At 41.4% G+C, this 26,506-nt stretch overlaps 1 protein-coding gene across 4 annotated transcripts in view; it reads left to right on the top strand.

Moving 5' to 3' along the window:
• The window catches only part of HPSE2 (heparanase 2 (inactive)), a 667,506-nt gene that overhangs the window by 618,329 nt on the left and 22,671 nt on the right, over positions 1–26,506 (top strand). For all 4 annotated transcript variants that reach the window (XM_088019878.1, XM_028098764.1, XM_028098765.1 and 1 more), the window contains one exon: positions 21,366–21,511. In XM_088019878.1, coding sequence (XP_087876004.1) covers positions 21,366–21,511 — 146 coding nt within the window. The remainder of the gene's footprint in view (positions 1–21,365; positions 21,512–26,506) is intronic.

Consider the following 26,506-nt stretch of genomic DNA (forward strand, 5'->3'; position numbering starts at 1 on the left):
CTGTCTCTTCTTCTATGGCTTTTCCTTTTATGGCCAACAACCACTTTGGGACATCCCTTAGGCCTATCTTCCCATCGGTCTCTCTCAGGTTTTTGGACTCACACCCGGTTTTCTGGTATATGCCTATGAAATATACAGGACGGAGATACTGCGGTGCTGCAGAGTTGTTAGGAAAAGTGAGGACGGATCCTGCCACCTTCCATAGTTTGCGGGAGCCCACGCAAAAGGAAAATGTGGAACCTCAGCTTTCAAAAAGGGCCATTAAGCATATACCAAAATGTAAAGCTTTTTTCCTTTCTGCCAGTCTCTCTTCTGACTTACAGTATTTTTGAATTTGCTATTTAAGTTTTTCTAAGTAAAGAACAATTAAAATTTTATATAATCCATATGAGTTTTACCATTCACCTTTCTATTGTGTATGTGAGACTTAAGTGCTGTATAAGAACATTTAAATTGCATGCAAATTACCAAAATTATACAATTTGTATTTCATAGCTTAGGCCTGCATATGTATTTTGTTCTTTCAGAACAATGGAAACATTGCATAAAACACTCACCTTGCACTCACTTTGTCTCATTGAACTCTCACACATCTTGAATCCACCAGAATTCTGTGCTCATTGGGCACTGTAAACACTATGTCACTTGCGCAGCAAAGAACTACAGATGTGCATATTGTGCATATTGCCTTTCCTCATGTGCACGCTCCATTGTCTCCTTAGACTTCGTTTACAAAACACAAGTTCAACGACAAAACTAAGAATTTCAAGACAGCAGCAGTAGAGCATTAAGCCTTGAGCAGGCCTCTTTTGAGCTCAAGGCCCTTCTGAGCATGGGGTCTTGTGCAGTTGCCTAGGTTGCATGCCCATGGAGCAGACCCTGGGACTGAGAAGGGTTTATAGGACTGGGTAGTTAGGAGAAGGCAGGTGGAACAGAGCCTTGGCTCTGCCAAAAGAAATACGTTATTATGTTATGAAAGGCCCCTAGCCTATTGGATTTCCGGTTCAGTTTCTGTCAATAACGCCTGAAATTTTTATTTATATCTTTGGCTACAGGGATAGAGAAGATAGGAGGGAGTTCTGCCAATTTTTTCATTATAGTTGACACAGAAACCTCACTGAGGTAGAAGGGAGAGACCGGAGAGCGAACCTATATGACATAGTCTTTAATTCCTAATCATAAAGGAAACTTGTAAATGCATTTTCAGTGTCCCACTTACATTCTTAAAACAACTGCTGTCACTTAAAACTAAGGAATAGTAATCAGAGCATAATAGAATAAAATTTTCCATCAAGCGTATTTTGTGTGGAGAATTCGTGCAATTCAAGACTTAAGTCAGTGTGCTTTTGCAAATGTCAGAATTATCAAATTATGTAATGAGATTTATAATAATGTTTTCATTCAGGGTTCAATAAGCTGTTTTCCAGCTGGCAATTTTCTGGAATTGGACTTTCCTTTGAACTGTGAAAATACTGCACATTTCAGAGAGTCCATATTGTATTTCCTACTGGGTTTCCGTGCCAAGGTTGCTATTCTTTCCAACTTCTCCATCAACCAATATTTCTTTATGCAAAGTCCATAAAACCCCGTAAGTGAAGCTCTTTGGGTTTATAATGATTGATTTCCAATATGTGGGAGTTATGTATGAAAACATCAAAGGTATTTACTGAGTTGGTAGTGTGGCTTCCCATTTGCACTTATTAAGAACAGTAATATACACTGGCAGAGTACCTGCTCCAAAGTGTTCCTGCCACTAACCTTCAGTTGCTCCCCAAATAGGAAGGATGAGGTAATGGCTGAAGATAAAAACTTCTAGTGGTTCTGTGCTGTGCCCAGCCAAGAGAACTGCTTGTTGTCCCTGGTCATAGGGGAGTGTCCATATAGGAAAAATTGAGCTAGAATGCGTATGGATGACCACTTTGGTTGATTTTGTTTCTAGTGTATTTTCTTCGAGGATGATCCAGTTTGGTAACATAGGTTTGCCAGTTAATGATCAGTCCTCTATGGTGACCGTAATTAGAACTATACTCAAGGCACAGGATAGATGCAGGTCTCCTCCCTTTTCTCTCTACTGCCTCTGTCTCCCCTTCTCTAGGTTCCCAATGGAGGTGTGCTTTACTCCCTAAGACCTATTTTGTCACATCCTGGAACTGCCCCACACACCTCATACACTGCCTTTCATAAATAGCGGAGTCCCTACCAGCTTCCAGTAGAGTGTATGGAGTACAACAAAGATTCTCTGTCCCTCCCCAGTTTGACTTTTTATCTTATTCGTACTTCTACATGTAGGCCCTGGCTTTGGGGTCCAGTAAATGTACTTTGGTGACTGCAAAGTTGACTATTCTTTTAAAATCATGTCAAGCCTGATATCATTGCAGATATCCTAAAAGCCATTAGATAGACAGTTTCTTCTTAAAGGATAGCTCTTACCCTGAACCTTGAAGCTCGCTTTGTTGGGAGATTTGGATCCACTCGAGTATGGGCCTTGTTGAGCAAGGTCTGTGGTCCGGACCCCCTGAGTGGACCCCATAAAAGCACAGAGAGCATCTTCTACACTTAAGAAAGTAAAACGTGAGGTCATTTGGGACTATTTCCTGAAAATCAGTTCTTAAATTTCTCTGTATATGGCTTGAGGGTCTAAAACCCATGGCCCACCTAGCAATTTAACTTTGCTCAGGAGCAAGGGGAGAGACGAAGATCCTGAACATAGCAGTGCCTCAAGCCTAGAAAACTGTTCTCCAGTGTTCAGAAAAAGTAAGGGAAGCTAGCCCCTTCTCCTCCTGCCAGTTAAGTTCTGGGTGTATTTATCCTGCAGAGCGCAGATTGATAGAACAGCCTTGGTCATGCTTTCCCACCAGTTACACATTGTAGCCATTTCAGGTTCAGCCATGCGTGCCAGATTGAATTAAATGCTTTTTAAAAAGTCTCCAAAGCAGGAAAACATCTTCGACTGGTATTTCTTTTTTTTTTCTTTTTTACATATTTGTTAATGACTGTCTGCACAATAAAGATGTGGTCTGTAGCTTGTTTTCCAAGGAGAAATCCAATTTTGCTCTCATGGATGTTGCTGCTACTCAGATATAGTTTAATTCTTTAATTGAAGCAGCTGCAGAATAGCCTGCGGACAATGCAGTGTTCCTCCACAGTCTTTCCTGGAGCTGGCTGAGTGGAGACCCCCTTCACTTTTGTGTTCCGGAGCTTGTCAGAGCGGCTGTCAAAAGAATGGCCCTCTGGTTGACCCGTCTGTTGGCCTGTGAAAGGTGGCTGAGTCTGTGATTGACTTCACAGACTTGATTTTTCTCTTTGTAGTCAGAAAGGTGCCAGCACTATGCCACCAGGCACAAAGGAGCAAACCAACTTTTCTCCAAATGCCGTTCCAGAAATCTCTCCACTGGCTCAGCTTCTGTAGCCTGCCTAGAAGGCAGTGTATTCTTCTAAAAGTCTCTTCTATAAGCACCTCAATGCACTTAACTTTCCTGACTTGTACAAATACATTGGGTACAGAAAAGCTTTGGTGGCAAAAGGGCACAAGTTTGGGGAGAGAGGGCATCCATTCAAGGCCACCAGGGCTTGAATCCTCCTGCCTACCAACACCAAAAGGGTGAGGCAATTAAGGAAGAAGTGGGACCTCCGAGTTAGCTCAGAAAGTTTACTTAGAGACCAGGGGAGCTCTCCAAGGTGTGACACTGTCTTCATTGTTTGTCCAGTGTATCACACGTGCTCAGTAGATATTGCCTGATAATGATGGTGATGATGATGATAGCAAAACAAAAAGCCCTTCTGCTACCTGTCCATTCATTTCTAGTGAAGGCAGGACCCTGAGTCTGGCCTGACCCTCTAAGCCTTTGGTGCACACAGCTGCCCGACCCCTAGCTTTTACATAAGAGTGCCACTATTCACTTTTAACCTTTGTCTTTTTTACCCACTTTTTCTTTCTATCTTGTTCCTGCACTTTCTCCCATATATACCTTATCCTCTACTTGTTCTCTTGTGATTGGTTAGTTGTTTGAGGTCTGTCTTATCTACCTTGGGCCCCTTCATTCTACCTTCCCCTTATCTACCTTCCCCATCATTCATCCTTTCTAGAGTACATTCAATATAATACATACAAGCACAGATATTTACAGAAGATGATTGATTATTCATAGTAACATCAGCTGATATTTTTCAATGTCTACCACTCACCAAACACTGAGCCGATCCCTTTACATACATTAGTCTTATTAATCCTCACAACATCCTTAGGAGGTGGGTGCAAGTATCATCCTATTTTATAGATTGTGATCCTAAGGTAGAGAACAAGTAACTTGCTCAAGGTGGTGGTATCACCTAGGAAGTAGTAAAGTTGAACTAGAACCCAAGTTTGACTTCAGTTGTTGCCACCCCCATTATAGCTTGCAAAATGACATTGAAGAGGCCTCCTGAGTGAAACACAACTTCTGTAGAAGCAGCCCTCTTACCCTGTGAGGACACCATCCCTGATAAAGCCCTACCTGCTCAAGCCCAGTCTTCACTTACTGTCTCCCAAGCTGCTTCCGACCAGTCCAGGTCAAAGCTCTAAGTCATATTCAAGAGCCTTCCCTGATTATCCCAGCATGACTTTGCCACCTGCATGCACTGTGCTTTGAGAAGAGCTGAAGGAATATTCTGGCGCACTAGACCCTGAGATGGAAGCCTTCTCTTACTCCTATTTCGTGGGTAGTAATCCAAGACCAAGGGAAGAACACATTTATGAGCAGAAACTGGTTCTGCCTGCTGGGACTGGGCTAGGTACTGTCCTAGGCCTCATCTCATCTTGAATTTTCACCATAAGCAAGCAAGTGAGGTTGTCATGGTTGAGGAACTTGCAGCTTAGAGCAGTTGAGCGACTTACAATGAACACAGGTAAGTGAGTTTTAACTGGAATTCCAGTCCAGGGTGCCTGACTCCAAAGCCCAGGCTTTTCTGCCCCTGCTAGGAGCATACACAAGTGTCCAGAAATCCAGAGCGGTCCAGGGAGGCAGCTCTGGTGCAGAGGCAAAGATTGTAGCACAAGGTTTCCATGCTTAGAAACATCATTTGACTGGGTAAATGGAAGGAAAGTTCTTAAATGATCATTAACAAGCTATTAGACGTTCTTACATACCACCATCATATGTAAAATGTAAGGTTAATGGGATGCTACATACTTCCATACCACATACATAAACAAGAGGCATGAGTGTGTCCACAATGTATTTATGAGATGGCCTATGAAATGTAGGGATGCACCAATGCTTTCCACTTGCCACAACTGAGGTCAGTGGTTTGCCAAATGAGGGAAGGTAATTTGAACCCTGTGGGGAGATTTGGCAGTATCTGGAGGCATTTTTGTTTGTTGCAGCTTGAGGAAGGGTGTGCTACTGGCATCAGGTAAGTTGCAGGCTTGGGATGCTGTTAAATATCCTACACGATATAGGGCAGCCTGTCCCAAGAGAATTATCAGGCCCAAGCTACCACTAGTGCTAGGGATGGAAGACCGTGCTCTCGGGTTTAAGGTCAGGGAAATGGTATAATTTCTCCCAGGTCCCTGGGATTCTACAGAAGGGATTATTCCTAGTACATTCCACTGCATCTTGGATAAAAAGTAACTGCCTGGAACTAGGAAACTGTCTGAGAAGACTCTTTCCTTTACTCTCAGATTCTGCCACACTCACAACACTTCTAACCCCAGATGTGGGGTGTTTTTGTTTTTGTTTTCCCCTCATACCAATCAATTATCTGACACCAGCTGAGTGTCCTACAATTCCATTTAGTTCTGAAACTATTTACCTGGAGTAGCATCAGGTCCCACCAGCGCTCAGTCCCATAGGACTGCCCCCCCCTTCATGCACCAGTTGTAAACCCCAGGCTGTCCCTTGTACTTTTGACCAATAACCTGCTCTAAGCCGGGGTTCCCATGACTCCCTCCTCAGGTCTGATAATTGGCTAGAACAGCTCACAGAACTCACGGAAACAGTTACTTAGGTTCACTGGTTTATTGTGTAATAAAGAATATGATAAAGGATACAGATGAACAGCCAGATGAAGAGATACGTAGGGTGAGGTTCAGCAGAGTCCTGAGCATAGGAACTGTGTCCCTGTGGAGCTGGAGTATACCACCCTCCTGGCACATGGATGTGTTCACCAACCCAGAAGCAACCTGTGCTTTGGGAATATTTATGGAGGTTACATTATGTATTGTATTAACTCAACTTCCAGCCCCTCTCCGCCTCTCTAAAGAATGGGGGGGTGCTGAAAGTTTTAAGCTTCTAATCATGCTTTGTCTTTCTGGGGACCAGCCCCCACCCAGGACCCCAACAAGAGTAGCCTCATTAGAACCAAAGATGCTCCTATCACCCAGGAAGTTACAAGGGATTTAGGAGCTCTGTGTTAGGAAATGGGGTCAAAGACCAAATACTAGCAGGAACTGAGGGTAGAGACAAATATATGTATGTGCATTTTTTTTTCATAGAATCTCGCAGAGAATCAGGGAGAACCCAGTTAATTTAGGAAACTTTAACAGTCCTACTGACAATCAGAAGAGTTCTTATTACTTACTTTTCTGTTTGCTGTATCCCAACTTAAAGTTGAGATTTGGCAGCCTGCAACTTTCCTCCTCAATGTAGCACTCAATTGATTATCACATTTGTCCCAGGTTAGTTCTTCATACTCCTGAAATATTTTTCAGTGTGAAGGTCTGGAAAATGACCTTCACATCTGGGCCTAAGCTCTGCTCGGGTCTTCTGGTGCAGCAAGAGGAGTACAGGGCATCTCGGTGGCCAGTTCAGGTGAGGAAGGGAGTGTTTTCCTCTTGCCTTGCCCTGTACCTAACTTAGCCAGTGAAGTGTGGCTGCTACTTTACCAAATCTCACAGACACATTCGGAGGAGGAGAAAAAATGGGACAGATTTTTATCTCTATGCAGCAGCGGCCCTGAATTTTTAAGGGAGCTTCACAGTGAATTCACTAATCAGTAAGATAAGATGTTTTCCCCCTTTGGCTGTATACTGACATCTTGCCCATTTGAACAGGCTTGGCACTTTATTTTTTTTAAGATTTTATTTATTTATTTGAGAGAGAGAAAGAGAGAGGCAGCACGAGTGGAGGGGATGGGCAGAGGGAGAGCGAGAAGCAAGCTCCCCACAGAGCAAGGAGCCCGATGCAGGACTCGATCCCAGGACCCTGGGATCATGACTTGAGCCGAAGGCAGATGCTTAACCGACTGAGCCGCCCAGGCGCCCCCAGGCTGGCACTTGAAATTCTAATAACACTTTTTAATTATAGATACAGAGAGCGGCAATAGTGATTTTTATCGACATCATTTTAGTGCATTCATTCATTAATTCAAAAAGTATTTATTAAGCACTTACTGTAAACCTAGACACTGTGCTAGGTGCTGTAACCACAACTCCACTGCTTGGGTACATTGTTTTCTATCTCTAAGCCCCACATCCTCTCCTGTAAAAAGGAAAATAATAATGCTTCCTCATAGGATTGATTGGCAAATTCAATGAGACAATACATGTGAAACGAATACTAAGCACTTAAGACATGTTCGTTGACCTTCATATGAAAAACGTGGACCCTGATCTGTCTAGTGGACAACACATACAAGTCAGTAGGCAATTAGCGTACATCGTGCAGACCGCTATCACTGGGAACTGCAGGATTCACAGGATCACATACAAGAGAAAACCTAACCGGGACACAGGGCTTCAGAGTGATTTCCAAGAGGAGATTTCATTTAGAAAGAAACCCAAAGAATGTGAAAGAGCTAGCCGGGCAGGGCATGGGAGGAAGATGTACTCCAGACAGTGAACAGAGTTTCTAAAGGCCCAGAGGTGTGAGAGAAAGGGCCTTCCGAGGAACTGGATGAAGATAGTACTACTCCAAGACAGGTACTGTTTCCATTTAGGTGTATATACTTCAGGTTTCACTCCGCAAAGACACTTAATTCCCCTCAAAAATAGGATGACCCTCTTCTAGAGCCTGCTCTTTTTTTTTTTAAGTTTTTATTTAAATTCTAGTTAGTGAACATATAGTGTAATATTAGTTTCAGATGTAGAATTTAGTGATTCAACACTTACATACATCCAGATGGCCAAGAGACACATACGTGAAAAGATGCTCAACAACACTCATCATCAGGGAAATGCAAATCAAAACTACAGTGAGACAGGTCACCTCACACTGGTCAAAATGGCTAAAATCAACAACACAGGAAACAACAGGTGTTGGCAAGGATGTGGAGAAAGGGGAACCCTCTCACGCTGTTGGTGGGAATGCAGACTGAGGCAGCCACTCTGCAAAACAGTATGGAGGTTCTTCAAAAAGTTAAAAATAGAACTACCTTATGACCCAGCAATTGTACTACTAGATATTTACCCAAAGGATACAAACATCCTAATTCAAAGGGTTACAATTCACCCCGATGTTTATAGCAGCATTATCTACAATAGCCAAATTATGGAAAAAGCCCAAATATCCATCGACTGATGAATGGATAAAGAACATATAGTATAGAAACATATACAATGGAATATTATTCTGCCATCAAAAAGAATGAAATCTTGCCATTTGCAATGATGTGGATGGAACTAGAGAGTGTTATGCTAAACGAAATAAGTCAGTCAGAGAAAGACAAATACCATATGATTTCACTCATATGTGGGATTTAAGAAACAAAACAAACGAACATGGCGGGGGAGAAGAGAAGAAAACCAAGAAACAGACTCTTAACTAAGAGAACAAACTGATGGCTGCCAGAGGGGAGGTGCGTGGGAGGATGGGTGACATAGGTGGTGGGCATTAAGGAGGGCACTTGTTGTGATGAGCACCAGCGTTTTGAATGGACGTGTTGCGCCTGCTCTTTTTCTACACACTATAGTGAACGTTTTTTGACATCATTAATTATTCTTCTAAAATACAATTTTTAGGGACTGCAAAATATCCATAGTTTGATCTACTATAATTTGTTTATCCAGTAATTTATTTATTGAACTTCTAATTGTTTTCAGGTTTTTTTCCCCCATTAAAAAATAATGCTGTGATGACCATTGAACCAATTAAGATTCTTTAGTCATAGGAAAAAGAGGGAGGGAAGAAATCTAGGGATCTTAAGCAGAGAAGAAATGGGGTAGTTGAAAAGCTAAAGCACATGGCTTAGAAAGGATAGAGTCCAGGGCGACATGGAACCCAGGTGGCGGCCCTAGTGACAGTCTGCTCAGAGTGCCACTCCATAGAATAAATCTATTCTATTCCAGCCACTCTTCGTGTGCTCGGCCATACCATTCCGTTTCCAGATTTCCCTGGAGAGAAACCCCAACTGGCCTAATAAGATCACCTGTTCTACTGAAGGGAGATCGGGGAACCTTGATAAACAGTATACAATCATGGCTGAATCATTTCCCAGTAGAAGTCCAGATGCTATAATCAGGAGGAGGAATTTCGGGCACAAAACAAATAATAGCCACTGCAACCATGTTGCAGACAAATCTTTGCACATCTTATGATTATTTCTTTTTCTTATTCTTTATTTCTTTTTCTATTTCTCATAAATTATGAGAGGTGGAGGGGCGCCTGGGTGGCTCAGCCGTTAGGCATCTGCCTTCGGCTCGGGTCGTGGTCCCAGGGTCCTGGGATCGAGCCCCACATCGGGCTCCCTGCTTGGCAGGAGGCCTGCTTCTCCCTCTCCCACTCCCCCTCCTTGTGTTCCCTCTCTCACTGTGTCTCTCTCTGTCAAATAAATAAACAAAATATTTTTAAAAAATTATGAGAGGTGGAATTGTTGGGTCATAGAGTATGCAGCAATTTGAGGCTTAGATGCATATTACCAAGTTATTCTCAGGAAAGGTTATTTCTGGCAATTCTTTTTTTTTTTTCATTCTGGTAAAATATATAGAACATAAAATTTGCTAATTTATTTTTAAGTATACAATTCAGTGACATTAAGTACATTCACAATATTGTGCAACCATCTCTGCTAGTTCCAAAATTTTCCATCCTCTGAATAGAGAAACCTGTACCTATTAAGCAATAATTCCCCATTCTCACCTTCCCTCCCCCAGCCCATGGTAACCTCTATTCTCCTTTCTGTATCTCTGAATTTACTTACCCTAGATATTTCATGTAAGTGAAATCATACAGTATTTGTCCTTTGTGTCTGGCTTGCTTCGCTTACGTAATGTTTTCAGAGTTCATCCATGTTGTAGCATGTGTCAGAACTTCATTCCTTTTTATGACTGAATAAGCGTCCACTGTATGGATAGACCACATTTATTTCATCTGGTGACTGAGGAGCAGAGTTGCGCAGCAGAAGCGTGCCGGGCCCATAATTCATCTGGTGATGGACGCTTGGGTTCTTTTCACCTTTTGGCTATTGTGAACAATGCTGTAATGAACATTCATGTACAAGTGTCTGTTTGAGTCCCTGATTTCAGTTCTTTGGGGTATATTCCTAGGAGTGAAATTGCTGTGTTGGGGGTAATTCTATGTTTAACTTTTTGAGGAACTGCCAACTGTTTTCCACAGTGGCTATACCATTTGGCAATTCATTCTTAATATTCAGCACTAGGAAAATGTTTCAGTGACAGGCTAGGCCTTCATGACCTGACTATCAAAGTTGTTGAAATAAGAATAGAATAATGCATATTTGCCAAAAACAACTCTCACTGAAAGCATATAATTTGACTCACAACTAACAAATGGCTTCCTGTTGCTTGTAGGCTAGTGACCTAACAGCAAACCTCTCAGTTCCGCCCCTGGCATTTTGAAGCCAGACCACATCACCTACCTTGTCTCAGTGAGCAGATTAAAGGCAGGCCTTTCTAATTCTTTGTGCAAGCTTGTGATTGCTTTCACTTGCAGTATCTACTTCTGGTACCCCGTGAGCAATGACCCTCTGGGCTGCATTTCTAGGTTGAAAGTTTCCTGGGTCTTGATCCCACTCAGTTCTCTTGTTTGGGCATCATCCCCATTGTCCTGAGCTAGAAGATCCTCACTGCTGCCTCTGACTGCCTCACAGGGCCCCAGCTGAGCCAGCGCTTCCTCCCACCCTTACTTAGGGCTGGAATTGATGGGGCTGAGCACAGAAAAACTCTGTAGTTTGTTTCAAAGTAGATTACCCAAAGTCCAGTTGTTGATAAGAGGAGCCAGGGACAGCAGGCCAGACCAAGGGGCAAATGGGTACCTCTGGGCCCCTCTAGTACCACCTTTTTATTGAGCACCTTTCTGTGTTAGACTCAGGCACACAGCTCTGAGAAGACACAGTCCGACCATCACGGAAGTCATAGTGTAGAAGAGAAGAGACCTGTGAACCAGAAAATCCTACCCATAAATGTGTAAATACAAACTGCGTCAGATGCCCTAAGAGAAACCATTTCTATGGTTCTGTAAGAACATATAACACAGAAAAGTGACTTAGCCCAGGCAGGGGATGGGGGTGGTCCAGGAAGGCTTCCTGGGGAAGTGACCCTAAAGCTAACATCTAAGCTAAGAGTTAACAAAGCATATGTGTGTGCACTAGCGATGCATACCAGGGAGGGGTGTGTGGGATGGGATTGGGAGGTAATTAGAGACCTGGAAGGCCCTGTCTGAGGTGGGAGGGAGAAAAAAAATCACTGTCCTTGAACATAAAACACCAGGTCAAGAAAGGCAGGGTGGTAAGGGGCCAATTCATGTTAAAAACCACTAGTTTTAGCCCCTGGTCGCTAGCCTACAAGCAACAGGAAGCCATTTGATAGTTGTGAGTAAGGTGGTAAAAAAAATTGATTGGAGGGCAGCAGGGAAAATTGTAGCTTTTAGTATTTCCAAAGATGCTTTAGTCACATGAAAACTTTGTGGATCTTCCCTGCAGCTCCCTCTCTGTGGCGGAAGTTGGAGCAGCAGGGTTCTTTCCCTCACATGGGAGCTCTGGCATACCGCCATGTCTAGCGCAAAAATCCACGGGCGACGTTCCGCTTCGTTTCTTCTTGGCTCTCTAACATCAGACATCTAGATGAAGGTGGCTATTGGTGTAGCATCTGTGACCACTAGAACGTAACTGGGTTTTTGTGACTTTGGAAGTCAGACAAGAAGCTCCAGGAAGGAAAAATATTTGTCATTTTGCTGTCCGCTCCAGTGCATTTATACTTCTCACAAGAAGAAAATATTGAGATTAAACAAGTTTAGGCAGCTGCAGTAAGGCCTGTCAGTGCTCAGGAAAACTGTAACCTTTGAATCTTCCAAAGTTATCATTTCACTCCCATTCAGCTGTGGAAACCCTCCCATCATCCTCAGGAGGTGAATCTTCATTTGATCATTCATTCAATCAAACATTTATTGAGTGACAATATCTACGTTCACAGGCACTGAGGATGCAAAGGTAAGCCCTGATCTCAAGGAGGTTCCTTCCAACCATCCTTAATCTCCCAACACATACACATGTACACACACACACAGACACACACACACACACACACGCACGCACGCACGCACGCACCCAAACCCTCCTCCACACACATACCAGTTAAGTTCAGGGAAACTTGCAGCAGAGTTTTCATGAGGCTAAAAAAATATTTCAAGGAATAAAGAGAAGAATAAACAACATGTATTAAATATTTTATTTACCAGGCACCATGACAGATGTTTCCAGATATATTATCTCATTAAACCCCAACAAGGAGACTGAGGTTTAGAGATAATAAATCACTGTCCAGGATTTGAATGTGTATCTTTCAACTCTAAGCAAATTATTTCTCCACTTTTGTTTCTCTGTGAAGCTTTCCCTGAATCTCCTGGTCATAAATAATTGTTTCTTCTTCTGAATTCCCAAAGTACTACAAGTGGTTTCGCTCATGTGGAGTTGACTTTAGTCAGCCTTGTTTTACAGAGAATTGTTTACATGTATCTTGACCACTAAGTTCCTAGAAGACAGGAAGATGTCTTCTTCATCTTTGTATCACCCAGACTCAACAGAATACTTTGCATGCCAGTAGTATGTGCTCAGGAAATGCTTGTAGAAGGAAAGAATGTATTCAAAGCTCTCACCTGGTTAGTAAGCACCTAGGGCCGTAGCTCAGCACCCCTCCCATCCCTAGTGTATCATCAAGGGTGTCATGGTCACGCAGTGTAGATAACCCAGTCTACAAGCCCTGATCATACCCCCATAACCAGCTGCCCCTTGCTACCTTTTCAGCCTACTAGTGCACATCCCCTAACTACTGTTCACTCTTAGGCAGCCGGATTCTAGGTTGAGGTCTGTGCTGTGAATCCCGGCTATAAGCTACGGAATTCTGGGACCACAGGGACTCAGAACACGGTCTAGAAAGAGGCATGGGCCCTTGGCTCTGTGGACTTCTTACCCCACGGAGAGGGATGCTGCTGGAGGAAGACCAGAGCTTGGCTCTCTAAAGCAAGGGTCCCCTTGCCCAGCTCTAGATTAATGGAAATAATAAATGTGAGAAGTAGTTAGTGAAATAAGTGAATAAAGACAAAACATTTCAAAAATATGCATTGGATTTGTATGCACTAAAAATAAAAAGAAACTTCAGAAATAAATTTCAGGGACATATTAAGAAATATTTATCCAGTGCCCATTTGTTAGGTATCACTCTCACTCTGTGATTGTCTTCTGCTAGGTATGCTCTGTGCTTGTCCCTGGCAGAACTTGATCTCACTAAGTTTTTGCGGGCTGGGGTGTGGTTAGGAAGAGGTGCAGTTGAGGATTGAAGGGATACACTGCTTTTGTCTTGCCGTAGCCATCCCATCCTCTGGAATTAAGAATTTGAGCATTTAAAAAACTCCAAATCCAGGTTTCATGCTCATTCTCTGTATCCAATCAATCACCACGTCCAATCAATTTTATCTCCTAAATATTTCTCAAATCCCTCTTCTTCTCTCTAATTTAATTTCCTTACCTTAATCAAATGATCATCATTTTTCTTCTAAACTAACCTCCTAAATGGTTATCTCCAGTCGTTTTCTGCACAGCTGTGAAAGTCAACTTGCTAAATGTAAATTGAATAATGGCAGTATTTCTGTTACAATTCCACAGTGGCTTCCCATTTATTTTAAGACAAATTCTAGAATCCTGAAGTCTACAAGAACTGGCCCTGCCATCCTCATCTTGTGTTCACTGCTGAGCTCCAAGCTGAATTGGTCTGCTTTCAGATTCCAAACTCCTCCCCATCTCAGAGACTTTGCATAAGCTCTTTCTCTTGACCAAAACATTTTCTATTCCCTCCCCTCTTTTCCTCATATCTTAAACGAAGCCTCTCACTCCATGAGAGACTTCTTTCCTCACCACCATCCCCCCACCCTCTGCCTAGATGGGGTCACAAGTTCTATTATATCACAGTCTCATAGATTTCTCCATTACCATTACACAATTGAAATTATTGCTTAAGTCCTTGGCTTGAGGACTGTTCTTGTTAATATAAGCTTCATGATAGCAAGAACTGTGTGTCTTATTCACCACTATATCCCTAATGGGATATAGCATGGAACCTTAAACAGAGCACACGTTCCATAATTTAATTCTAGCCCCTGCTGCAAGGCAAGCTCTCTATTAGGTGTGGGCTATAGCAATGGGTAAGTAGTCTTGGACCTCGAGGAACACACAGTTCCGTGATTAATCCAGTAAATTCTGCAAAATTCTGTCAGTTCCTTTCTCTGTTCCCATTTATTTTGGTTCAACTTACTCCATACACTGCATTGTCTAGCTTTCAGACAACAATTGGCTTTTTGATAAATAGTAAAGAAAAAGAAAAGATTTAAAACCTCTGTCTTTTTAGTGTCATCTGTTATTAGTTTTCCCTCTCCAGCTAATAAATGGACACTATTTTTCTTCCACCTCTTCTTATGTCTGATATACTTAAAGAATGTCGGTTTGTGTCTCCCTTTGTCCCTTGAAAATTGCCGTGCATTCCTTGCTTTAGATTTTTGTATTATTATTGACATAAAAAGCCATTATATTAGCTTTCCTTCTTGATGACTCTTACTGTCTGAAAACGTCTGTTTATATTCCATCTTTCTTTCATATAATGTCCTGTTGTTGTTGTTAGATATGTATGAGAATTCTTTATGTTTTCCTATCTGTTCTATGCATAGAGGTCATTTTTTCTACATTTTCATGTCATTTCCTTAAGAGACATTAAGGAATCATTTCATTTGCTTAGTTTTATTTGTGACTATATAAATGGCACCTATTCATGGTAAAATGAAAGACAGAGGAGAGAGGGAGGGAGAGATGATCAGGGGGAGGCAGGTAGAAAATATGATTTGATTGTGCTGAGAGCTGGTGTGCATGAGGGAGACATAAGGACAGAGAGGCAGGGATGGCGGAATTTTTTATTGTTATGTTAATCGCCATACATGACATCATTAGTTCTTGATGTAGTGTTCCATGATTCATTGTTTGTGCATAACACCCAGTGCTCCACGCAGAACGTGCCCTCTTTAATACCCATCACCAGGCTAACCCATCCCCCCAGCCCCTCCCCTCTAGAACCCTCAGTTTGTTTTTCAGAGTCCATCGTCTCTCATGGTTCGTCTCCCCCTCCGATTTCCCCCCTTCATTCTTCCCCTCCTGCTATCTTCTTCTTCTTCTTTTTTCTTAACATATGTTGCATTATTTGTTTCAGAAGTACAGATCTATGATTCAACAGTCTTGCACAATTCGCAGCGCTCACCATAGCACATACCCTCCCCAATGTCCATCACCCAGCCACCCCGTCCCTCCCACCCCCCCACCACTCCAGCAACCCTCGGTTTGTTTCCTGAGATTAAGAATTCCTCATATCAGTGAGATCAGATGATACATGTCTTTCTCTGATTGACTTATTTCACTCAGCATAACACCCTCCAGTTCCATCCACGTCATTGCAAGTGGCAAGATCTCATTCCTTTTGATGGCTGCATAATATTCCATTGTGTGTATGTATACCACATCTTCTTTATCCATTCATCTGTCGATGGACATATTGGCTCTTTTCACAGTTTGGCTATTGTGGACATTGCTGCCATAAACATTGGGGTGCACGTACCCCTTCGGAAGGGATGGTGGAATTTTTAAAAAGAGGTAGGATGAATAAGGAACTGCGAAGAACAAGGGTAAGAGAGGGTCTGAAAACGGTACATGGAACTAAGTAAAGGTGAAATTTTCACATTCACCTTGACTTTTAACCTACCATCAACTGACACCAATCCAAATCCTCTGTTCCCCTCAGGGAAGAGATGGTGAACTAGCAGCACGTCACTGTAAACCCTTCTCTCTTGGGGCAAAACAGTGCAAAGAGATGCCAGCCTCTGGGTGGATCAACAATGTCATCTTCAGAAGGGAAGCTGTAGTAAACAAATGCATACATAATTTTCCTTTATTATCTTTTTAATATCTTATTTGACACATTCAAAAGATTATCTATGCCTATATGTTACTTTGAAAGCAAAACAGTAACAACACCCGTGACGACTCCACCACCCAACTCCAAAACTAAGACACTCCCATCAACCTTACATTCTCCCATTATGCCATTCCCCCAGTTCCTCCTGCCCCACCCAAGGTGACCGTTATCCTAAGTTTCATGTTTATCAACCTATTGCTTATACACACGATGTTATCATACATACATACGAATGTATATACACTTAAACAACATATCCATGAGCTAAATGCAAACATTTTTTTTTTAAAGCAAACATTTGCCTACAACATCTGAGAAACACACAACTATTCCCTAGATCACGTGCTTTACCTGGGCACACTATCCTTGAATTCCAGGAGGTGGGGTGGGGTGGGGCGGGGTGGAAGATGGGGAAATGAAGGCTCTTGTCCATCTATGGACACTTTTGGAAATGGAAGTAAAGAGATCATCACAAATAGTTTGCATGGAATACCAGAAGGATAAGCAGAGAAAAAAGAAAAGGAGAAAAATAATGTAGAAGCTCCTTGAAAGTCCTTTCCCTAGAAATGGAAAATCAGTGAATCTGCCAACAGAGCAAGTTCGGGGCTTAACACCAGACTCTCCTTGTTGCTATGCTTACTACTAAATGGTTAACAGAAAACTCCTAAAAATAAAATGTTTCCTGATTTCAGTCTCTGAATAGAAAACATTTCCTTGTTTTCTCCTCCTTTCAAGATTTGTTTTCATTGTGAAAGATCTAGGATACTTTCTTAATGGAAAAAAAATTAGATTGTGAACTTTGAAAGAAGGAAAGAAACAAAGAAACAAAGAAAGAAGCAAAGAAAGAAAAAAGATTCCGACTGGAAAGAGTTTACTTCTCACTCCCTTTTGTATTTATATGAGAAGACTCAATATTATAAAAATGTAAACTCTTCTCATTTGAGCTATAAATTCAGTGAAATTCCAAAGTCCCAGCAGATTTTGTTTAGAGACTTAATAATCTGATTCTGAAACGTCTGTGCCTGAGCAAAGGCCCAAGATTAGCAAAACCATTCCTGAAGAATAAGATAGGAGGGGTTGCTCTACCAAACTTCAAGACATATGTAAAACAATGGTAATTAAAACAGTGTAGCAGTGATACAGGACAGCACAGTGGGACAGAGTAGAGAGGCCTGAAACAAACCCATGAACATATGGAAGTTTGATAGAGGACACAGAGGACACTGCAGATCGCCAAAGAAAGAAGAGACTATTTAGTAAATGATGCTGGTATAAATGACTATCCACATGGAAAAATATGAAGTTAGATACCTACCTCACACACCATACCAGCAGATCAATTCCAGGTTGATTAAAGATTTAATGATTAGAGGGGGAAAAAAACCTTCAAAAGTTATAAAAGAAAATAAAATATCTATGAACTGGACCTGAGAAAGGACTTCTTAAACAACACACAAAAAGAACTAGGCATTTTGTGCCCACTGGATTGGCAAAAATTCAGTCAGAAAATAACAGGTGTTGGCAAGGATGTTGATCAAAGGGAACTCATGCAGATGCTGCTAGAGGAAGTGTAAGTTGGAATAATTGAAATCACTTTGGAAAACAGTTTGGCAGTATCCTGAAGTTGAATATTTGTCTACTCGTGTATGACACAGCAATTCCACCCTTAGGTATGTACTCTAGAACAGTGCTTCTCTAACTTTAATGAACATTGGACTCACTTAGAAACTCACACAACCTGGGAGCCCCACCCCTGGAGATTCTGATTCAGTAGGTCTGGGATAAAGTCTATGAACGTGTATTTCTGAGAAGCACGCTGCTGCTGAGGCTGCTGCTGGTTTCCAGTCACAGTTGGAGCAATTCTTCTCCAGATTTCTTCACTTGTGTCTTGGGAAACAGGAATAAGAATATTCAGAGTCACATTGTTCATAACAGCAAAAATCTGGACGCAACCCAAATATCCATCAACAGAAGAATGGATAAACAAACTGTAGGATGTTCACACAATAAAGTATCCTACAATATTGAAAATGAATGAACAGTAAGTACAGATAACAACCTGGATAAATCTTAGAAGCATAATGTTAAGTGAAAAAAGTGACTCACAGAAAATTACGTTCAGCATGATACCACTTTTATAAAGCTAACAAATTAATAATATATTTCTTAGGAACAAATGTATGGATAAAACTAAAATATGGAGCAAGGGAATGGAAAACACAGAAATGGGAAAGGGAAGAATCACATAACTAGATGCTGCCATGTGGTGTTAAGGTAGCTTTTCAGGTGGGTGGCTGGTTCCCATATGCTTCAGAACTCTCATGTAAGTTATATATACGTGAAAATTTGTTATAAATATTTGTCATATATACATATATGGAAAACATATACATAATACACATAAAATGGAAAACAATTTTTAAATGAGTGCCAGGCAATCAGGTAAGCTAAATGAGAAAAGATTACAAGGAAAGGAAAATTGTAAGAACAATTAAAATACTCATTGGACTTAGTAAATGACAGAAATGATCCTGGAGGAAGTGTAGAGGACAAACTTGAGATGTCCTGTTGCAGAGGGAAAACAAAAAGATTGAAAAGTGATGAGAAAGGAGATGATAGATGTGCAGGCCCCAGGATGGAGGGCTCACAACCAGACTCCTGAAACAATGAGTGGAGCAAACAGAAAGAAAAAGAACTCAAAACTATATTTAAAGAGAATTCTCACCTTAAAAAAAGACCTTAGTCTTTCTGATCAAAAGTACTCCCCAAATATCAGCAAATTAATGCAGAAACCCACACTGACACATTTCTGATAAAACTTCAAATATCAAGGATAAAACATGACTTCTATAAGCATTCTGGCAGAATACAAAAGATAGAAAATAAACAGGCTAACCAAACAGAATAAAATTTACACTAGCCTCAAATGTCTCTGCAGCAACAAACATGACAAAAACATGATTTCAAAGTTCATTTGGAAAAATAAATGGATATGACTAATTAAAGAAAGTTTGAACAAAGAAGGAAAAATTATAAATGAAATGAACTTGAATCTCTAGATATTAAAATGTAAACTACAATAAAGAAAATGATGTAAAACTGATAACATACAATATGTTATATTACATATTATAATGTTATAATATATAGTATATATTTATGTGTTTTTACATACATATATAAAACTTGGTATGTGATAAAGATATGTTTAAGAATAGGTTATCAACTGTATGATGCTATGACTAGTTGTACAATAATTTAGAAAATAATTAGTACCATACAGCTAAATAGTTTTCAATGAAGTAAGAAGTTAGGCTTTTAAATGATTATATAAAAAGAACTAGAAGAAATATCAGTGAAGATTGATCTGATCTGTGTGTGAGGAAGGACTTTCTAAGAATAAAAGAAGTGAAAGAAATCAAAAGGAAAAAGAGGATATATTTTTCTATAAATTTTTTTTTAATTTTCATATCAAAAAATCATAAATGGTGGTAACAAGTAAACTACAGACTTGGATGGAATATATTTGTTCAATATATATTCCAAAGATTCTTACCAATAATATTAAAAGATGTATTACAAATCAATAAGAAAAAGGTGGATATCCCATTGGAAATGGGAATGACTGTGATAATCACTTCACCAAGTTTACTTCAAATCAAAAATAGAGAAAGTGTCATCGAATAAGAGCAAATTGAACCACCGCGATTTTTTTCATTTATATGATTGACGGTGATAAAATTTCTGGCATTTTAAATATTAGGAGACCATATTTAACAGCCATTCCGAGGACACTTAGAGTTAATTAAGGTAGGTGGCTGGGCAAGGCTTAGAGCTCACTACTCAGGGCAGATTTAGAGCTATTCAGCTGGCAAAGGGGCTTTGAGACTTTGTTGTGATTTATGCAATTCAACAGACATTTTTAAGCAGCTCATGTTATAGATGACCACACAAGGGGAAAAAAAAGAAGATCATTAAAAGGTTTCTGCCTGGAAAGATGAAGGCTGAGAAAACATGCATGATGTCTTTAAGACCTTGAGTAGCATGCCCACACTGAATGGCATGATTATGGAATTCCAAAATTGGGGGGAGGGAGGAAGCCCCCAAACACATTAGGAAGCCCTTTTTTACATGGAGAATTATAAACACTGAAGTCATTACCCCATAATCAGATATAAGAACAAATGCAAAACAAATACATAATATATCTTGTATCAAGTATAAAAATAAAATATGATAATAGCAAATACCATAGAAATTAAGATGGCAGTGAATAGGCTTTTGTAAGTTCAAGTACATGTGTGGGTCACAGATTGAATATTTATGAATCAGTTACAAATGGATGCCAGAATGGTTAAAAGCATCACATTCTTTTAGTTTAGAATTATTCTTTTTATTTTAGAATTATTGAGGATGACCAAGGAGTAGCACCATGGTTTGCAAACCTTCTTCTGTGTTTCTGACTATGGAATAGTCAGGGACCCTGGTCTCTTGCCTGGAGGACCTTCAAATCCCCCTCCCATCACACTAATAGTCTTTAGTGACAATATTTGGAGGATGACATTTGGATTCTTACATTGATGACAATCCTAAAGATTGGAAATCTACTCTACAGTTAAACACAAGTCATAAACTAGTATGAAAGTAAAGTCATAGGAAAAGAAAGTCAAAAATGTAAGGCCCTGACAGGTTATTATTTCATATGTGAAAAACTTTGATCCATTTGTATTTCATGCCCATCTGAGTCCACCCTACTTAAATTTCCCTATTTGGTCAGTTGAAAAGGCCACTTTAGACAGTGCCCATTTTGTTATTAACCCGAGGTGAGCACTTGATTGGGTTGACAGGCTTACAAGATTAGGGTCTCTTTAGTCATGATTCACTGTACCCCTGGTAAGAAGTGGCTTCTGGCCTGTGTGTTGGTATGTTTACTCAAGATACTCAACATGCTTCTTTCTCTGACTTTCCACCTCTCTATTCTCCTCAGGACTACTGGCTCTCTCTCCTTTACAAGCGCCTGATCGGCCCCAAAGTCTTGGCTGTGCATGTGGCCGGGCTCCAACGGAAGCCACGGCCAGGCCGAGTGATCCGGGACAAACTAAGGATTTATGCACACTGCACAAACCACCGCAAGTAAGTCTTCAGAGAGATCTCACAGGAAGCCACTCCCGAGGGGCTTCAGGCTTCAGGCCCCTCCTAGAATTCCATACCATTTGGGACCCTTGTTAAGACTGACTGTAAACTGCTTCTGGAATCATTATACCTGCTCTTTGCAGGTTTCAAAGGACCTCTGATAAATAGCTTTTTCTCCAAGTGAAACCGTTTTCTCACTCTCAGAGGATTGATGCACAAAAAGTTCACAAAAACACATGCCATTTGTTCATTTACTTCTTCATCCAACAAATTTTTATGGAGCATTTTCTCTGTGCCAGTTGATGTAATGCCCATGAGGCTTTTGTGTGTACCTACACCCCTGAACCAAGCTAGAGATATAAAATTTGTTCCTATGATCCAGCAGCTGAGCTTGAGGAAATAAGTCTACATTTCTAAGGTGTGTGCTGGAGAGCTCTCCCACTAGAAACCTAGCCCTAGACCTGTGTGTCCCAAGCTGGAAAGCCCAAAGGTAGTCACGCCAGCTTTAGAAGCACTTTCAGAATTTCAGAAACCTTTCCAGCTATTTTAAATCTTACGAGGTTAAATAAAATCTAGGCTTCCTTTTTCACAGAGCTGAACTTAGATCAATCAGTGTGGTAATGTGTGGTTATCCTTCCCTTTTTGATCCGAAGCGCTGGTTGTCATTGAAGTTGTCTGTAAATAAACAGGAAAAATAATGACCATTAAATAAATAAAGTGAGGCAGATAAAATTTTAAAACATGAGGATCAGAAGGTAAAAATTGAAAACTGAGCCTAAAGCCAAACCCATCTGACCAAATACGGCTTTCTTACATCACTTCCTGTTTAAGGAGCAGAGTAGGCAGCTCCGAAAAAGAACTCTTTCTCTTAGTGCAGGTGGAGGAGGGGAGAAGGAAGCCAGTGCCTCCAGCCAGACCTTCATTCCGGTGGGCCTATCAGGGGCTGATCATGGGCAATGGATAGCACAAAGAGCTCCAGTGGTCAGGTTACAACAGACGCTCCTTCCCCTTCCTTGATGAGAGAGGAGCCAAGTCAATTAATTTATCATGATAAGATTTTTCAAAGAATCACTCTGAATATAGTGGGGCCAGGGGCCAGTTGTCTTGTCTGTAGATACAAGTGCCTATTGTGGAGGAGAGGAGGCTGGTTTGGGCCAAGGCCAGAGGCTTTCAACGTCCCTTTTGCTCAACAGGAAGCTCAATGCAATACCTGACAGAGAGTGACTGCTTTATGGCTTTGGCTGGAGTTATCTGATCACCACACAAGGATACATTGTACTCCTTGTCTCCTCCCTGGCCCTGAGGTAACCACTCAAAAGGAGGACCCCCAGCTTCAAGGAAGAAATACTACCCTTGGCACCTTTTGTCTCTGTTGGGAAGCACATCAGTTGTGCCCTTTATACTATTGGTCTGAGGAAGCAGGGGGAAAATGTCAGTAGCCATGGGCTTAGCAGGATTTGGGTGTCCTCACAGAGGGCTCCTCACATAGTCTCATCCCATTGCTCATCCTCACATTCTTTGACACGCTTGTGGGGAGTTGTCACTAATATTCTGAACATACCATGAACTCAGGGCCAATGTCTCATTCATTTTCGTATTCTCGGTGTCTAATACGGTGACTGGCATGAAGATCTCAGCAAATGTTGGATGGATGGATGGATGGATGGATGGATGGATGGATGGATGGATGGATGCAGAAATAGGACATTAAGACCTCACAGATGATTTACAGCTCTCACTCTCTTCCCCTTTGATATCAGCAATCATCCAGAAGGAGGTGGTGTGGTAGAATGGCTAAGAATTCTACCATTTCCTAGCAGGAGAGCTCAAACAAGTTAACCAAAATCATCTGGATTTAATATGCTCTCTAATCACCAGCTCTCTGCTTTCTGTGGGAATTCACTTCAGAACCTCTCTGGGGAAACGGTGCCACTGCGATTCTGTCAGTAGCACCCCTTTTCCCCATTAAAAAAGGAAGATGAGACTTGACTGATCTCTTGCACATATGGCCGTAATGATAATAACAGAGGGGAAGGTCTTTTTGTTCCTATTAGAAAAGTAAGCCCACAACAGATGCACTGAGCTGGCTGGGGATGCCGGTCTCCTCCACATCTGTGGGTGTCAGGTGCCCCAAATAGGTAGGCACAAAGATAGGACAAGAGTCTCTTCTCCTTCTCCCTGGGAAGCTGTGTGCCCTGTCTGCACCCCCTCATGATTCACAACAGTCATGAGGAAGCACTACTGATTCACTTAGTTTATTCATGGTCAACAAGCTCAAGGTCACAGAAATGTCCCAGAGTGGGCATGTTGGCTTCACACTGTTCACTCTTGACAATACTCTGAAAATATATATCCTTGGTCAAAGCAGGGATTGGGTGAGAAAGTATAAACTTACCAGTAGAACAACCCAGAGAGACTGTCTATTGAAACAACTCCTGCACTCCAGTGTATATTGAGCACTTGCTGTGTGCCAAGCATCTTGCCAGATATCTGCACTTATATTATCATATTGAATTCCAAAAGCTTTATGGTATCACCCCTATATGCAAATAATAACAACATTAATAATGCAAAGATTTTTACACTTGGGAAGAACCCTTAGAGATCTTTTGGCCCAATGTCCAATACAACAGAATTTCCTTTTACAATCTCCTTGGCAGTTATGCAACCTCTATTTGAATACCTCGCTGCCTTTCATGGCACTCTCTTACATTGTGGTTTGTTTCTGACCTAGGAGAGTGTTGTGTTTTATGATTGATTTAGGATCCAAAGTTCGAAATGCAAACCAACACCAGCAGGTGCTCTGCTGCCTTCTGTTCTAGAGTCAACAAGTCAGGAGCCCGGCAGCATGGCAGTTCTTACCTCAGATCTTTTTATTCAGGGAACAAATATGTTTTGACTGGGAAACTTTGTCTTTATAAACTATTCTGCTGAAACAATGTATGTTTCTAGGGAGGAGATGAGGTCCTTAGCCAAGTTCAGAACCAATTGGAACCTGGTGGATACTGAAGCAAAACTGAGCCTTTGGGGTTCAAGTTTGTTTATTATTGGCAAAACATGACTTCCTGTTTTTTAGAAGAAATTTTTTTAAAGGCTCATAAAAAAGGTTCCTGAGGCTTCTTGGACATCAAATGACTCTTACAAAACAATATTTTGATGAGTTAAGTGTAAATGAATCAGAAACATGTGGATTAAATTTCCCTTAAAATACACAGGGGCTTTGAAATTAGGGGAAAAAATGTTTGGCAAAACATGGCCTGACTTTTACCGAACCCAAAAAATTTGAGTTAGATCTGGGGACAGTGGACCAACCCAGTTCTCAAACACATGGACTTTCACTGGAAATGACCATGGATTCCAAAGCACCATCTTCTATTCCCTTTCCTTGTCTCCCAGCTTCACTGGAGACATTTCTAGAACAGTGACTGTTTTTTATCTGGAAGTCAAGATAAAACATATGATGTCCCCCACCTCATAACATCCAGGATACTCCACTTGGAGCCTCCCTTCCCTGACTTACTTCCTCCTACCCCCGTGGCATCACAGAGAAGATGTCAGGCAGCAAAAGAACAGCAAGAAAGATGAACTCCAGATGCATGGATTCTCTACTGGAGAAGAAGTCTCACCATGAGTGAAACATGGAGTAAGATAGATATTTTACCAGACAGAAAGGGACATTTGCTAAGAGAACCAAAATCCACCTGGACTTGACATCAGAAGATGAGTGATCGCCTGTTAGCCATGCTTTCAGTCAGACCCATCTTCTTAGGCAACAGATACTCCTCCAAGATTATTCTTCTGTGGGCAGAGAATATATATTCTTCAGAAATCTGGATCTTTGACACTGTACTTTTAGGTTGGTGCTACACTCCCCAGCCAAGAATGTAACTTTGCAGCCAAACGACCTTTGCTTAATATCCTTGCCCCTCAGCCAAGCAGGAGAAGGGACGGCTGAGGCAGTCTTCAATGCCAGTTCCTACCTGAGGAGGCTCCATGAATTCTGTGAGAGCCTCTGCACATGGGTCTCTGAGCTGGCTTTCAGTACTGGTTTGTCTCCCCCAGGGGAACTATGTTAAGTGGAAATCAGACCATTGCCAAGCAGCTTGAAAAGACAGCTTTCCCTGCCGCAATGCTGTGATTTCAGGTCTCCCTCCCACCCACCACTTCCCCACATCCTACCCTTCTCCTCTACAGTCTCCCAGGGCTAGTTCTGCCCCAGCTCTGCAGAGGAAAAACTCGTAAATGCAAGCACAAGGCTCTCTCTCCTCCACTGCTGGCCTTTGAGAAGGTTATCTGATGGTAGTTAGCAAAAGAGTTTACCACAGTCTGGCAAAATTGGTACCCATGCATGCCTACTTTTGCTCACACTGAAGCCCAGAGTACCTGTAGTTAACGGTGTTTTGCTCAATTTCCTCAGCAAAGCTAAGCTTAAAGCCCACCAATGGAATATAGTTGGTGTTCTTTTAATGACAGTAAATGCTGACACAGGCTAGCGGCATCTTTCTTCCGAGCTCTGGTGACACAAGTCTGCTCAGTAAATGGGCATTCTCTTCTGACCTAACTCAGCTGTCTCCAAAAACTACTTCATGTGCTTCAGAAGATTAAGAAGGACCAGAGGAGGAGGAACCAGAGAGAAAAGTCATATAATAATTTATCAGAATATCAATGCAGGCATTCAGAAAGCCTTTGAACATAATAATGTGCCCTCCTACAGATGCAAGAAAAATTATCTGACACACAGTCAATGGAATATACTTTGGGAATTCTCCTAACCCTAATGGATTGCTCTAGGCAAGTGGTTTCCAAACCCAACTCATCTGCCAAATATCCTAGAAAGATTTACACACACACACACACACACACACACACACACACACACATTCCTATCCCCCATCACAAATGGATGGGATCAGAATCTTCAGGATGAGTCCTAGCAACTGTTTTATTAAAAAGCAAAACAACCCAAGTTATCATGTTGACCTGCCCTTAGTCACT

The sequence above is a fragment of the Eumetopias jubatus genome, unplaced genomic scaffold (assembly GCF_037043125.1).
Source record: "Eumetopias jubatus isolate StellerSeaLion01/CBP00866 unplaced genomic scaffold, mEumJub1_p1.0 scaffold_17, whole genome shotgun sequence".
Lineage (NCBI taxonomy): Eukaryota > Metazoa > Chordata > Mammalia > Carnivora > Otariidae > Eumetopias > Eumetopias jubatus.